The following is a 13455-nucleotide window of genomic DNA, read 5'->3' as shown; positions in this document are numbered from 1 at the left end:
GATGGTTCAGGTCTCACCCAGGCTGCTCCTGTTTTTTTGTAAGCCGTTTTTTTCGAAGACCTTTCTTTAATGCAACTCTCGATCCAGATTTTTCGGCATTGCACAATTTTCTCGTCTTGAGTGACTGATTTGTGCTTTATATTAACATTGGTTTTGTTCAGTACAGTTGGTTGCGACGTGCTGGTTACTATTGCGTCTGTTAGACCGCTTCTCTTCGTTTTCTGAACAAAGCGACCACGTATGAATCAATGTGGGTTATTGCGTGGTGGGGCAAGGACAGTATTACATGGGTGTTTTGTTGCAATACGCCTCGTGCCAGCTTACGAGTTACCACGTAGTTTATTTGCAAAAGGAAATCTAAACTACACTTTAAACGTGATTACAGAATCCACATAGCTTTATATAAGGTTGTCTACTGTTGTCTTACCCACCGTATCGTATTTATTTCCATCTATGCATTTAGGTATTTTCGTTGCTTGCGAATGTTGGTTGCTTTTTATGCGTTTGACCAACCAATTCAATATTGCTGTGGACTGTAAAACAAACGTAGCTAATATACCAAATTTGCACGCTATTTACCAAGTGCTAACACATCAGCAGTTTGGGGTAGAAAAATACCTCTTCTACGATTTGTGTTTCTTCATTTCTGTGGTTCTTTATCCCGTTCATCCTTTACCACAAGACGTCGCTCGATAGCTACAACATTTAAATGGATATTGTCGATTATTCTTTAGTTGCATTTCGTAAAATATATAATTTATTCATATGCTTTCTGTTTAGGTACTTTCTGTTTACACTTTGTGATTCCATTACGTCATAATGGTCAATATGACGTTGTTCCGTATAAATGACATTAAGTTGAACCAAGACTTTTTGTATGTTTTCTCAGCACAGTTTTGTTAAAATGGACAGTTTTGTTAAACGTAGTCAAAACAGGGGTGGCCAGGTCCGATGCTGATTAAAGTCCCGGTTTTTCGTAGCTGGCAAAATATCCCGGGTCTTTTCAAACGCGACAGCTGCACAAAGTCGGGATTTTCGCTTCGTGGATACAAGTACCACTTACTGAGCTCTCCACGAAGTGACTGACTCGACCGCTTCTACCAAAATACATCAAAACATTTCCACCCAGAAACGCCGAGCTCTGTGCGGCCGAAATCTCTTGATCGATTTTTTTAATAAAGTTTTACTCCAGCCAGTGCGAACTAGCGAACTGGATTTACACGAAAGGCATTCTCTATTGAAATATTGGCCATCTCGTAAAATGAGAAGCTTTGGCTGTTCTTATATTGTAATTGTCTGTTAGGAATCTTAGACTACTTATACCCTTTTTGCATGGTAAAAAGTTAATGCGAATAGCATGGTCATTGGTTTATGCGCGTATCAACATTAAGTTAGCTTATTTTAGCGCAATATTGTTAAATCTAGTTTATAAAATAGGTTTTGATGCTTTATGGGGTATTACCATCTAAAAACTGTAAAAATAATACCCGAAAAAGATTAGGCTCTTAAAAGTGAAACTGTACTTTCATCATACTTTTCTTTACTCGCATAATGCGAGTAACAACCAACCTCCTACAGCAGAGGACACGCTTATGACGTTATGCGTGTTAACTTTGTTTTTGCGAGTAAATATGCGAGTACTTACGCGCATAAAAGTGACCATGCAAAAAGGGTATTAGTATGCCGCATAGATATTTCGTAAAATATTATATGGTATGGTGGGGGGAGACGGGACAATTTTAGCACATAATATCCAAATAACTTGATCGTGTTTTTAACAAATAAAAACGGTCCATGGGAGTCGTGAGGGTACGGATTTTTAATTCTTTAAATGTTTTTTGTTTACTACCAAGTGAGACGAGAAAATATAATGAAAAGGTATGACCCTACTATATGCTTTATACACGTATAGGCGTTCTATTGCCGAATAACACTTGCGAACATTCTTGCAACACTAAATACAGCTTAAAACTTCGGTGGAACATTTATGTCTACTTAATTTGGCGCGGAACAATTTTTAGCATAGGTTAATGAATTTATGGGGAACTTTTAGTAAACAAAGAACATTCAAAGAATTATAGAACTATATCCTCATGACTTCCATAAACCGTTGTTAATTGTTTAAACACGATCAGGATATTTGGATATTATGTGCTAAAGGTGTCCCATCTTCTCCCACCCTACTATGTTTTATTGCAACACGCATTACATATAATTTGCATTCTGTTTTTATTTATTTCCTTTTCCATTCTATTCGTTTCCTGTCAATCATTTTCGTCAGGAAAGTTTCGGTCTGCATTAGGAGTGGCCTGTGACGTCACAATACATTCACTTGCCATTGTTGCATAACAGTTGAAAGCGAGACATCGGATTAACGCCAACGCGTCAAGATAAAATTGAAGAGTTGTCTACTGACCCACCACTGGCAAAGTGGACTGTCGCTACCTTGTCGAGTTTTCATGTATTAAAAAACTTGAGCTGTTTAAACCCAGACTATCCACCATTTTCCATTTTAAGTTTAGCAAAAAAATGATTCGAATATTACACATGTGCACAGTACTGTTGCTGGGGAAGATGGATATCGTTGTGCCACATATTTGCCTATATTTTATAATCGTGTTTTTAACAAATAAAAACGCTAATTTAAAGTCATGAAGATACGGATATATAGTTCTAAAAAAATATGTTTACTATAAAATGGGACGATAAAAGTGAATGAAAACATATACCATCTTACCCCAACCTACTATATTATAAAGTCGTACTGCTAGTTTATTACAGACAGTTATGTTTATATACCGCGTGGAAAATGTATTTCTAAAAAGGACTTTTTAGGTTTTGATTTCACATAAAAGACATTCACGTTAAAAGTAAAATGATGTTATATTGCAGTTCTTCGATTAATCAATTTTAAGAGTTTTTAAAATGAACTTAATTTAAATGTTCATTTATATTCTAGAAAATAATAGCGAAGATCAAATTATTAAAACAAAGAAGAGAAAGAAATTAGAAACAAAATGGCATTAAAAACGTGCTGCAGGTGAATTCTATAAATAAAATGTCGAATAAAAGACGTGACTTCTAAACCCTAATCAGCAGCAGACTTAAGCATTATTGGTCTTTAATGAAACTTGTTAAAAAATTCAAGTCCGGATTTTGGTTTTGGTAATTTGTTTTACCAAAATATTACCAAAAAATAGACAAATAAATAAACAAAAGTAAAACAATTTTTTTGGTAAATATCGTCACGCTGTGTGAAATCTTGAAATCTTAGCAAACAAACGTTCTTTTGACGTCACAATACACAATCTTACGTCATGGCGTCGTGTGTACTTCTGGGTCAGCTTTGATTCGACCAAAGTATCCGTAACCAGTTAAGTTGCGGAAAACTTGCATTGCCGCCAACGCGGCCCAAACTCAAGTGTTTGTTTTCATTTCTCTCGTTTTGTTTTCGTCATTATTCTGATAGTTTACCTTTTTTCCTTTTCTATTTAAAAAATGGTCAAAAGATATATTTATGTATTTTGACATTTATTTTCAGAAACATAACAATGTTAAAGACGTTCGACAAAAAGGGGTATAATAATACTTCAGCATTTTTTAGCATAAAAACGCTACGCGGAATATATAGTAGAGTGGGGAAAGATGGGACACCTTTAACACATAATATCCAAATAGCCTGATCGTGTTTTAACAATTAACAACGGTATGTAGAACCGTGAATGTCTTTTGTTTATTACCAAATGGAAAGAGAAAACTAAACGAAAAGGTGTCCCATCTTCCCCCATCCTACTATAGTATCAAATAAACCCATGCTATTCAATATGTATTCTGGTATCTTGAAATAATATAAAATTACCGAAAGGCTACAGTGAAGATATAAAATTAAAAAAACATATTCCTTTTTTACCAAATAAAATTTCCCTTGATTTTATACATACGAATTTAGTTTTATAAAGTCACTTCAAGCACAAAATCAACAAAAAAATCACAAGAAAATATAAAATAAAATGATTAAACGAAAAACTATAATATAAATCTTTAATAAATTACTATACTACGAAGAACTTAATTTACCATACAGATGGTGTTATTGGTTGCTGGGGTAAGATCTTTCATGTTTTCATTTTTTTTATCGTCCCATTTGATAGAAAAGTTACAGGTTTTTTAACCGTGCCCTCTGTTAATTGTAAATTCAAGGCAGATTTTGTATATTTTTTAACGATATTTATCTTACACCGCAGCACTATATTAGAACAACCTTGTCACTTTTTACGATTAACGATTCCGCCATTTTGTTCACGATAATTTTCTTTCAATTCTGTTCGTCTTTGCTAGTTCATGGTTAGCAATGACTCATGGCATGATACACAATAAGGGTCGTGATTCAGAATAATCAGTGACGTCCTCTCTGACGTCATACGAGACAATGGTACTCCGGTGGCGGCCGTCTAAAACCTCGGTAAACCAAAATAACCACATTTTGCATAAGATTTTTTAAATCCCGTTTTTGGTGTAATACCAAATAGATTGCTGTTATTCCATGAGCCAAGTCAGATTAGGGCTTGTATCTTCTCTGTCGGTTTTTATGTAGTAGATTTAGGTAAGATCGCCGATGTTTTTATTAGAATTTATCGTCCCGTTTGGTGGTAAACAAAAAATATTTTCAGGAATGTGTAATCGTATCCTCACAACTCTAAAATAGCGTAGTTTTTTGGTAAAAACACGATTAGGAAACATGAGATATTATCTGATCACGATATCCATCTTCACCCACAGTATTTTATATCGTTTAGGAGGTGTTAGCATGGTGTTAGCGACACAACTTTTCAGTGCTAAAACATATTTTGGAACTTTACTTTCAAATGATTGATTTTTTCGTAATGCGTGGCTGTGCTTTTATTTTGAAGTGTTGAAAGTATGTGTGGCTTTGGGTCTTTTTTGTTTCTTTCTTTGTTCAGCGGCCTTACAATGACGTTAACGTCAGTTTCGTTGCTAGAGAACGCTGTACACTGTTCACAAATTAGCACAAGCTAATTTAGTTCGAATGCGGATCCAACATAGCGGCCTACGTCTCACAATAGCAGCCCGCGCTAATGCTAGCTTCAGCTGCCGTTCAAGTGTCCCGTACTTTCGAGTGCCAACTCCAGTCGATATACTGAGCACCCGGCCGTCGTCGTACCACCGCTCGATGGGGCTCAAGTGCTCTTCTCGCTGAACCCGAGCCCGGGAACTGACGGAACATTTTTCAAAGTTCTTCTGCGACAGATGATTTCGGGAATAATTGTTTGATAGTTCGCGGAATGCGAAGCTACAGCTGCCGCCGGATATTTTCCTAACTGTGTTTGTTTTAAGCTCCCATTGCGAACAAAGCTTCAAGCCTTTCAGAATTCGCTTCTTTAACACTAAAAATTATTTCCAAAACCAGAGCAGCTTCCGCATGCTGGAACTAAATTTCTTGTTTTCCAGAAGGAATGTCGTTGTCCAGAATAAAATTGTTTTTTTGGAATAGTACATAGTTTTCCAGATAAAATATCATTTTCCTCAACCAAAATGTCATTTTTCACAATAAAATGTCGTTTTTTACGAATCAAATTTCCGTATACTCTGTCCTGTGTGAGTTTGATGTCTATCTCTTCCTGGTTGTTTGTGTCTGCCAAGATACATCTGTCGAAAATACTTCAAACGTTTATCAGCGCTAATGAGTTTGTAATGTCGCATTTAGTTTGGAACGGAAAGTTCCGATTCTTATTTGCTTTTGATTTCCGTTCGTCGAACCGTTTCATTTCCCGCTCGATGCGGCTGCCGACCACAGTCTGTGACGTCACAAGTTTAATTGTTCCGCGACTAAAATAAAGTTTAAAATATAGCAGTTTAAGTATATGTTTTAACAGCAAATTTAACAAGTTTGGCATGCAGGGTAAAATATAAACATTTAGTGCTAAGAATTTTAAAAATTCTGGAGTAAAGTTTCTTTCCGAGCAATATGTGTTAGTATTTTTAACTGTGACATCATAATAACCTGTTTGTTCACGGTGGCATAGGGAAAGATAATCCGCGAATGGTTTTGTGCGGAACAATGAATATCTCTCTCCTATTTTCGGCGCGTACCTGCGCCTTTTTCTCCCCGCCTCTCTCGTTTTCCGGCGACCGAGATGGCCCGCAGACGCAGGGAACCAGATCTTCAAATCGCTCTGAAGCATTATCAAGTCAAGAGTGGAGAGATCAGATCTCATACGCATTGTTCAGATATCTCCACTAGGCTAACGAGTGGAAATATACTTAGCTCACAAGTGCCGGTAACATTCTTGGCCTGCGTCAACAGAAGCAGTTTTAAGTCAATTAATATTTAATCCTGCAAGTTAATAATTTATTCCGACACTGGAGACTTTGCTGTGAGATGTCAGTTAGCCCAAAGCATTCGACTACAACCCCATTTTCAGTTACCGATATTTTGAGTCCGCTAGAAGAGTCGTACGGGACCGGTTCGGTTGAAGGCATTGTCAGCGGCCGCAGGGAATTTAGCGAGCTGTACAGCAACATGGAATCCGGCGCGGCCTCGTCGGCGGGAATTCACGTCCCGAATCTCGGCGGGGGAGGCAGCACGGGGTCGATCTCTTCCCCCATGACTTCGTACCGACAACCGATGATGGGCACGCCGCCGCACCATTCTATACACCATCAGCAAATGTCATCTGCCAACCCTTACCAGACTGCAGCAGGAATGAATGGAAGTTATAACCTGCACCCTATGCCTACCCCACCGCAAACTTCGTTTCATGCAATGCCTGGATCTGGTGGACCGACTGGGTATGGCAACGGGGGTGTTCCGGAGCTGCCACCGTATAATAATGTACAATCTCCATGGTACGGTGCACCTTCAAATCCAGACCCAAGATTTGGTAAGTTCTCCAGATTATAGCTTATAAATAGGTTCTTTCTCTAAATACGAATATACTTAAACATAGAGCCTTTCTAAACAAACTGGTTAATTTTACTCGTACTTTTATAAACTATGCCAGATAGTTTTAACAGCAAAACACGTTTCCTATTTACAAGAACCGCTTAGCAAATATGCTCAAACCCTCGCAGAAAGTGATCTCTGTTGACATAAATTTTGGGCAGGGCAGCTAATATTAGCCTAGACGTTTGTCGGCTTAAGTCCAAGTTGCTGTCTTATGTTTCAATAAATTATCGGTCAGTAACCTTGCGAACATCTTCATACTGCAAACTATTGCGCAATATAACATTTAAAAAAATTAACAATACAGTCTAAGTTAAATTTAACTTTTCAGCAAATTTTGTACGCAATCCTTAAGGTTTTAACATGTTATTTAGCAGTTATTATTCCAAAAACTAAAATATTAACTTCCAATTGTTAACTGACTAGTTTAAATTTGTAAAAAGCTTATTTTTTATCATGTGCTAAAGCATCCGCCATTTTGTTTTTGTAAGCAAACTCGCTCGCTATATAAACTTAGCTGCACCAAGAGCAACAATCTCAAAAGTAAACAGCTCACCACACAAAAATAACTAAAAGACCTATTTAAACAATAATCTAAATAATAAAGGCATTAATATAATATTTACATAATCCTAAATTGCTAAAATTGTTGAAAATCATTTCAACGTTGCTTTCCATTTTGGATAACACCTTTTGCTACTGAGGTTTAGTCAAACATACACACATACACTCTTGGACGTATGCATTAAAATTACCTTTGCCAATGCCAATATAGCTCGCACTAATGGCGACCTAACAAAATTCGCTTCTCATATACCGACTGTAGTGCTTACTATAGCCCTCGTCTCATCTCTTAGGCCATCTTAAAGGGCGCTCTGGGATATGTTGTAAGTGCATTTCGAGTCTAAAGTAGCCTGCCCATCGGGCTCAAGTCCCCCGCTCAACAAGAAGAGCCTTCATAATTCAACATTAATTCATTTTACTAGTGTGTCCATAGCTAAGGGTGCTTACCAGTATTTCCGTGGTTATGTACACTCGAAACGCGGCATGTTGCTTTGCAAACAAGACACTTTCCCCGAATGATATACCTAATTTTGCAGTCGGCTTTCTTACTAACCAGACTGTCCGACTACTACATTATATTGAACAACTAACTGTAAAAAATAGATGTAAAATCTGGCAAAAAGTATAGTAGGGTAAGATGGGACAACTTTGGTACATAATATCCAAATATCCTGATGTGTTTTTAACAATTAACATCGGTATGCGTATAAGTCGTGAGAATACGTTTTTTTTAATTATTAAATGTTCTTTGTTTACTACCAAATGGATGAGGAAAACGAATCGAAAGTTGTCCCATCTTCCCCCACACTACTACATGTCTAGAGAAATATTCAACTATGAACACGCATAAAACATTGAAATTTAAATAAATAGGAAGAAAGAAAAATAATTAAGTTTGTTTAAAATGATTAAACAAACAATTTATTTGAACTTTTGCGATTGATTCTGACAAAATGATGCGCATTGTTATATTCCAAGATTACCCCTGCGCCATTGTAAATGCAAATAGTCTGCTTGTGCAATATAGTTCTTAAACAAACAACACGGCAAACTTTATCTAATGGCTGTGTATAAAATGCCAGACGCCATTTTGTCATGCACGAAATTTAAAACAAATATATTAATATTATTAAGTCACATTATTATAGTTTTTGATATTTATACTGAAAGTTACTTGATATTTTAATCTAATTCATTTTGTCATTTTATGATTTGCGGCGTTTTAAACATGAAGAGTTAGCAAATAAAATTTGCATTCAATATCCCGTTAGATTTGAACCAGGATTCCCATTTTAGTGAATAATCCTACGAATCATTCGATGTATAATTAAGACGCAAAATCCAACGAATTACGAATTAACGGGTCGGCCAATATTTAATTTACCGGATTGCAAGTCAGGATTAGCGCTTCGCGTTCATCGCTAGGTGTTTGTTACGTCACAATCGCGCATTACCGCGCCGAGTCGCTTGCCCAAACGCTTTTACGCGGTGGTATTCGAACATTAAAGCGTGTTAATCCGCAAAAACACACGCGATTTGTTCAGCAGAGCGAAATACAGGGTTGCATCATTCCGATTATTGGATCTATAGCGTGGATTTTACCGATATCTTTATACAACGTGCGAAATGCACTGTGATATTTTCCGCCTATAAATGCTAAACAATCGATAAGGCAACGTTTGTGCCGCTTGCCCTTCAACCAAACACAATGCGGCAATCATTTTTGTTGCCAAACTGTTCATCAAAAACATATTTGCCCGTTTGTCCTAAATAAATTAGAATACCCACCTAAAACCTAAATCATATGCAGTCATTTTGCTTGTTGAACTGTTATTAAATTTAGGATATTTTTGCCCAGCACTACAGCATAAAATAAAAAAAACACAAATAATCCCCTGAATCCTATTACAGAATACATCTAATATCTTGCATAGATTGATTTAACAGTAAAATTGTTCATTTAAAAATCCTCAAAACTAAGCCAGTTATTTTTTTCAGTTCCAAGTTACCCTCGGTTGCAAATTACTGGTTATGGATCTATGATGCCAGGTACAGGCATGGATGGAATGCACAAGACGCTTCTGCCACCATCTCAGAGAAGGAAACGAAGGGTCTTGTTTTCTCAAGCACAGGTATGGACAAAATATTTCAAGCTCTCAAAGATGGAACAACTTAAACTTTCTGTTGTCTGTTTTATTTATTCAATGCTACATTGTTTTTTATTGACCATTTTTGTAAGGTTTATTATTCTATACTGAAGAATAGATTTTGAAAATTAGAAATACACTAAAAGTCTAAAACACGGTACTTTATACTTTAATGTAAAACCAAAATATGCGAACTTATTGTGTATTTTTATACATGCGTTTGTTTTAAAACTTTTCAAATGGACCGTTGGTTTTGCTTATTAAAAAATATACAGATTTCGCATAAGGGCTACCTATATCCATTTACATGTTTTTACTTCCAATGCGTTTTATGCTGAAGCCTATGTGGATCTCACATGATGCTTTCACTGAATAGTGATACTTTGATGATTTCCTAATGTATTATCGCTCTGCAGGTGTTTGAACTAGAGAGACGTTTCAAGCAACAGAAATATCTCTCCGCTCCTGAAAGGGAACACCTGGCACAAATGATACATCTTACGCCAACGCAGGTAAGGGAGAATTTCAGTAGGTTTTGACACATCGACTGTATAAATCGCAGCCTAAGTATATACAGGGATTTTAACCCCAATGTTGTAACAGGTTAAAATTTGGTTTCAAAATCACCGGTACAAAAACAAACGTTCACTAAAAGACAAGCAAACGCAAGAAATGAGTGTACAACAACAACAACAACAGCAACAGCAATCCCAGGTACACTTGTCGTTTCAACTAACAGTCGTTTTATATTAAAATTATAACCATCGGAAGCGACTAACGAACTGTAATCTTTACAGACCTCTGGTAACGCGCAGCCTCAACACACAAACGATCTGTCTCACTCGAATCCTAGCCAGCTCCAGCCCGTAGCCAGTGCTGTACCGGGCGGAACACGGACGCCACAAGAAACGTATTCCCCTGTTCCAACTGGTGTCCAGGCTTCTCAGCCAGGTATGGTGGATGGAAACGATGGGCATAGGATGGTTCACATTTCGAACCAGAACGGTGACCAGTCTTCGCCGCGCCATTTAACCATGTCAGATGGTTCTTGCCACGATTCGACGATCATCGAGTCGCCAAACATGCAAATGCCGATGCCGAACGTCGTGCAACCGACCGACACCGAAGCAGGCCTTGGGCCGTTTTCAAGCGTCATAAAACTCGAAGAAGTAAACGTTGACTCGGCGGAAGGGTCCGGCGGGAACTCGGGCAACATCGTCCCGCAGACGCACTACCTTGGCTCGACCCATCACCACGACCTAATGAACGTGAACGTGACGACACTTAATGCGGTCGACGCGTACCAACACCACCCCCACCATAACCACATCCCTATCGGCAACACTGTCTTGAACGATCAGTCGATCCTGTACAGTGTTTACCGATGAATTAGCAACTGAACGTACGCCTCTTATGATAAGGCTGTCTCAATGCTATAGAAGCGAAGGTTAGAGGCAGTAGTAGAACTATAAGTGTCAACATAACACAATGACTCATAGTTACGTACGCAGGGTCTTCTATTAGTCGTTTTACTTCTACAAATACACCGCTATACTTAAGCATACATATTACACAAGTTATACCTGATTCGACGTACTTCTGTTTATACGTACTTATGTCAGACTAATCCGAAACTCATTTAATTCAACTTAAACTTCAAGTCGAAAGTCGTCGAACCGACACTGTTCCGATCGTACACTGTATAATTCACTTGAGCAGTCCACTCGATTGCGATATAGCCGCATCGTCAAGACTACTTACCAGGGCTTCCAGTACCTCCTCATATAATACTTAATAGACTCAGCAGTCCTGAACGACAGTAATTATGAATGGGGAAAACACCATACGGGGTTACCACTGATCTTAATACAGTTTTTGACGAACAGCAATCATATCTTATTATTGAGAAAAAATGGCGCCAATTTTAGGCGGTTATTGCCAATGTCTACTGAAGCGTGACGTTGAAGGTGAAATGTTGTTTCTATTCTCCATTCAAATATGTGTTATCTTCATATATACCGTGATGTATTATTTGAATTAGGTGCAACGCTTTTGAGGTCAACGATGTTTCTTTGCGCGCCTTTTGTATTTTACCTATCCATGTCACACTTTGTTACCTTTTAGGCGCCCTGTACATATTCATTACCAAATAAATCATCTCTACCGAATCATTTTCCAGGAGCTTTGCTTATTCAGCTCATGAATACGCGCATGGAAATTAGGCCTTACAGCTATCATTGCACCGTAATGGGGTAAAATTACAGCAGGCGTTCTGTGTTGGCTTAACCATGCATTCGTCGTACTCTTGCTATTGTTTCAATGTTGGTACAGTCGTCGGCCAGATACACACTGCTGCCGTACGGATATACTTTATTCCAACAGTGTAGCAATTTGTGACAACAAAGCGCGATGTTTGTGCTATTATTCTTCTACTGCTGTTGGTTTTGGTACAACACCGGTTTACTGGCCAATAGTTCTATTTAGAGGCGTTAAGTTAGAACTGGATGTAGAAATGAAATATTACCGATTGAATTGTTCTTGGTCTCGCATCGAAAGTTCGAGAATATTGAGCAAACAAAAGATAACGGAACGGAAGTGTGGAATATTTAAACGTCCGACCATATTGCGACGTCACTCGCTGTTTACCGAGGCATATCTATCCGATTTCACGTTACAGGTTTGTGAAAATTATTCTTGCTTTATTTTGCATTAAACCGGGCAATTGTTACGTATCCGGAGAAACAATCACGACAACCAAAATACACAGAAAGCAAAAAAACTCTGACAGGCCGTGCGACTTCCACGCTAGAGTTGTCTTAAGCTCACACCAATCAGTGATATCAAAGAGGGCTCTATGACATCATAATACGGAGTCTGGAACTTGTTGGCATAAGCGCTTTGTGGCCCAAACTTTTAGCACCCGAATCCGTATAGCTCACAAAACGGCTATACCATCCAATCATAACTATCGCGACTGGTAGAGGCGCACAATGGCGTAAATGTGTCACAAATCGCCCGTTTTTCTTGCGCTTTTGGACACATCTGAAGCACCCTCCGGTAAAGTTAAAACAAAATTTTTATTATTTACCTTCGCCGGCAGCTATTTTAACTTCGCCTTATTTAAGTATAGACTTACGCAGCGGTTGCCACTTTCAATTTATGTGACAAAATGTAAGTGTTTTACTTTTGTAATTTAAAACCATATTAATATTTCCCAGCCTCAACGGTCGTTAGTTATAGGAAGTGTCTTACTTCGTATATAACCCGCAATTCTACACGTTGCTTTACTCAAGTCAATCATTGAATCATTAATCGTAGGCGCTGATGGCGTGAGAAACGAAGCGTTAATATTAACCGGCAATCAAACATGGGCCTTCGTTATACTCTATTTCAACGGCGCGTGGTGTGCGTTTGTTCCACCACAAAGATATATATCGTTTTAAACTGCTTGTTGGCTAGCTCGTTAAAAAGCTGTCAATGTATACAATATACACCATTCAACACGCTTTGCTTTCAATTTACCACAAATTGTCTTGGGAGGTATAATACTGTGGGGTAAGATGGGATACTGTTAGCACCTAAATCCCATATTTCCTGATCGTATTTTGAACAATTGACAACAATATTTTTGAGTTCCGGGACTACGGTTTTATAATTCTGCAATGATTTCTTTTTTACTACCAAATGGTTTGAGAAAAGAGAATGAAAACATGTCCTATCTTACCCCACCCTACTGTACTTCCTTTAAATGTTACTTTTTGTTGCTATAGAGTACTGCTA

The 13455-nt window shown here is 37.9% G+C and overlaps 1 protein-coding gene and 1 long non-coding RNA gene across 2 annotated transcripts; one reads left to right on the top strand and one right to left on the bottom strand.

Moving 5' to 3' along the window:
* Nucleotides 1–4611: 4611 nt before the first annotated feature.
* Nucleotides 4612–6173, bottom strand: LOC149729863 (uncharacterized). Its single transcript, XR_016385921.1, has 2 exons — nt 6023–6173; nt 4612–5847 (listed from the first exon to the last, which is right to left on the bottom strand). It is a non-coding gene; the product is annotated as an uncharacterized LOC149729863 (long non-coding RNA).
* Nucleotides 6174–6196: 23 nt separating this feature from the next.
* Nucleotides 6197–11843, top strand: LOC149729862 (uncharacterized). The gene is made up of 5 exons (XM_089887357.1): nt 6197–6902; nt 9527–9660; nt 10092–10187; nt 10279–10389; nt 10473–11843. The coding sequence occupies exons 1-5, from the start codon at nt 6401–6403 to the stop codon at nt 11061–11063; spliced, it is 1434 nt and encodes a 477-aa protein (XP_089743483.1). The 5' UTR covers nt 6197–6400; the 3' UTR covers nt 11064–11843.
* Nucleotides 11844–13455: the final 1612 nt, after the last annotated feature.

The sequence above is a fragment of the Ciona robusta genome, chromosome 10 (assembly GCF_009617815.1).
Source record: "Ciona robusta chromosome 10, ASM961781v2".
Taxonomy (NCBI): domain Eukaryota; kingdom Metazoa; phylum Chordata; class Ascidiacea; order Phlebobranchia; family Cionidae; genus Ciona; species Ciona robusta.
Note: the sequence above shows the minus strand (reverse complement) of the source record. Positions and strands in the feature narration are given on the sequence as shown.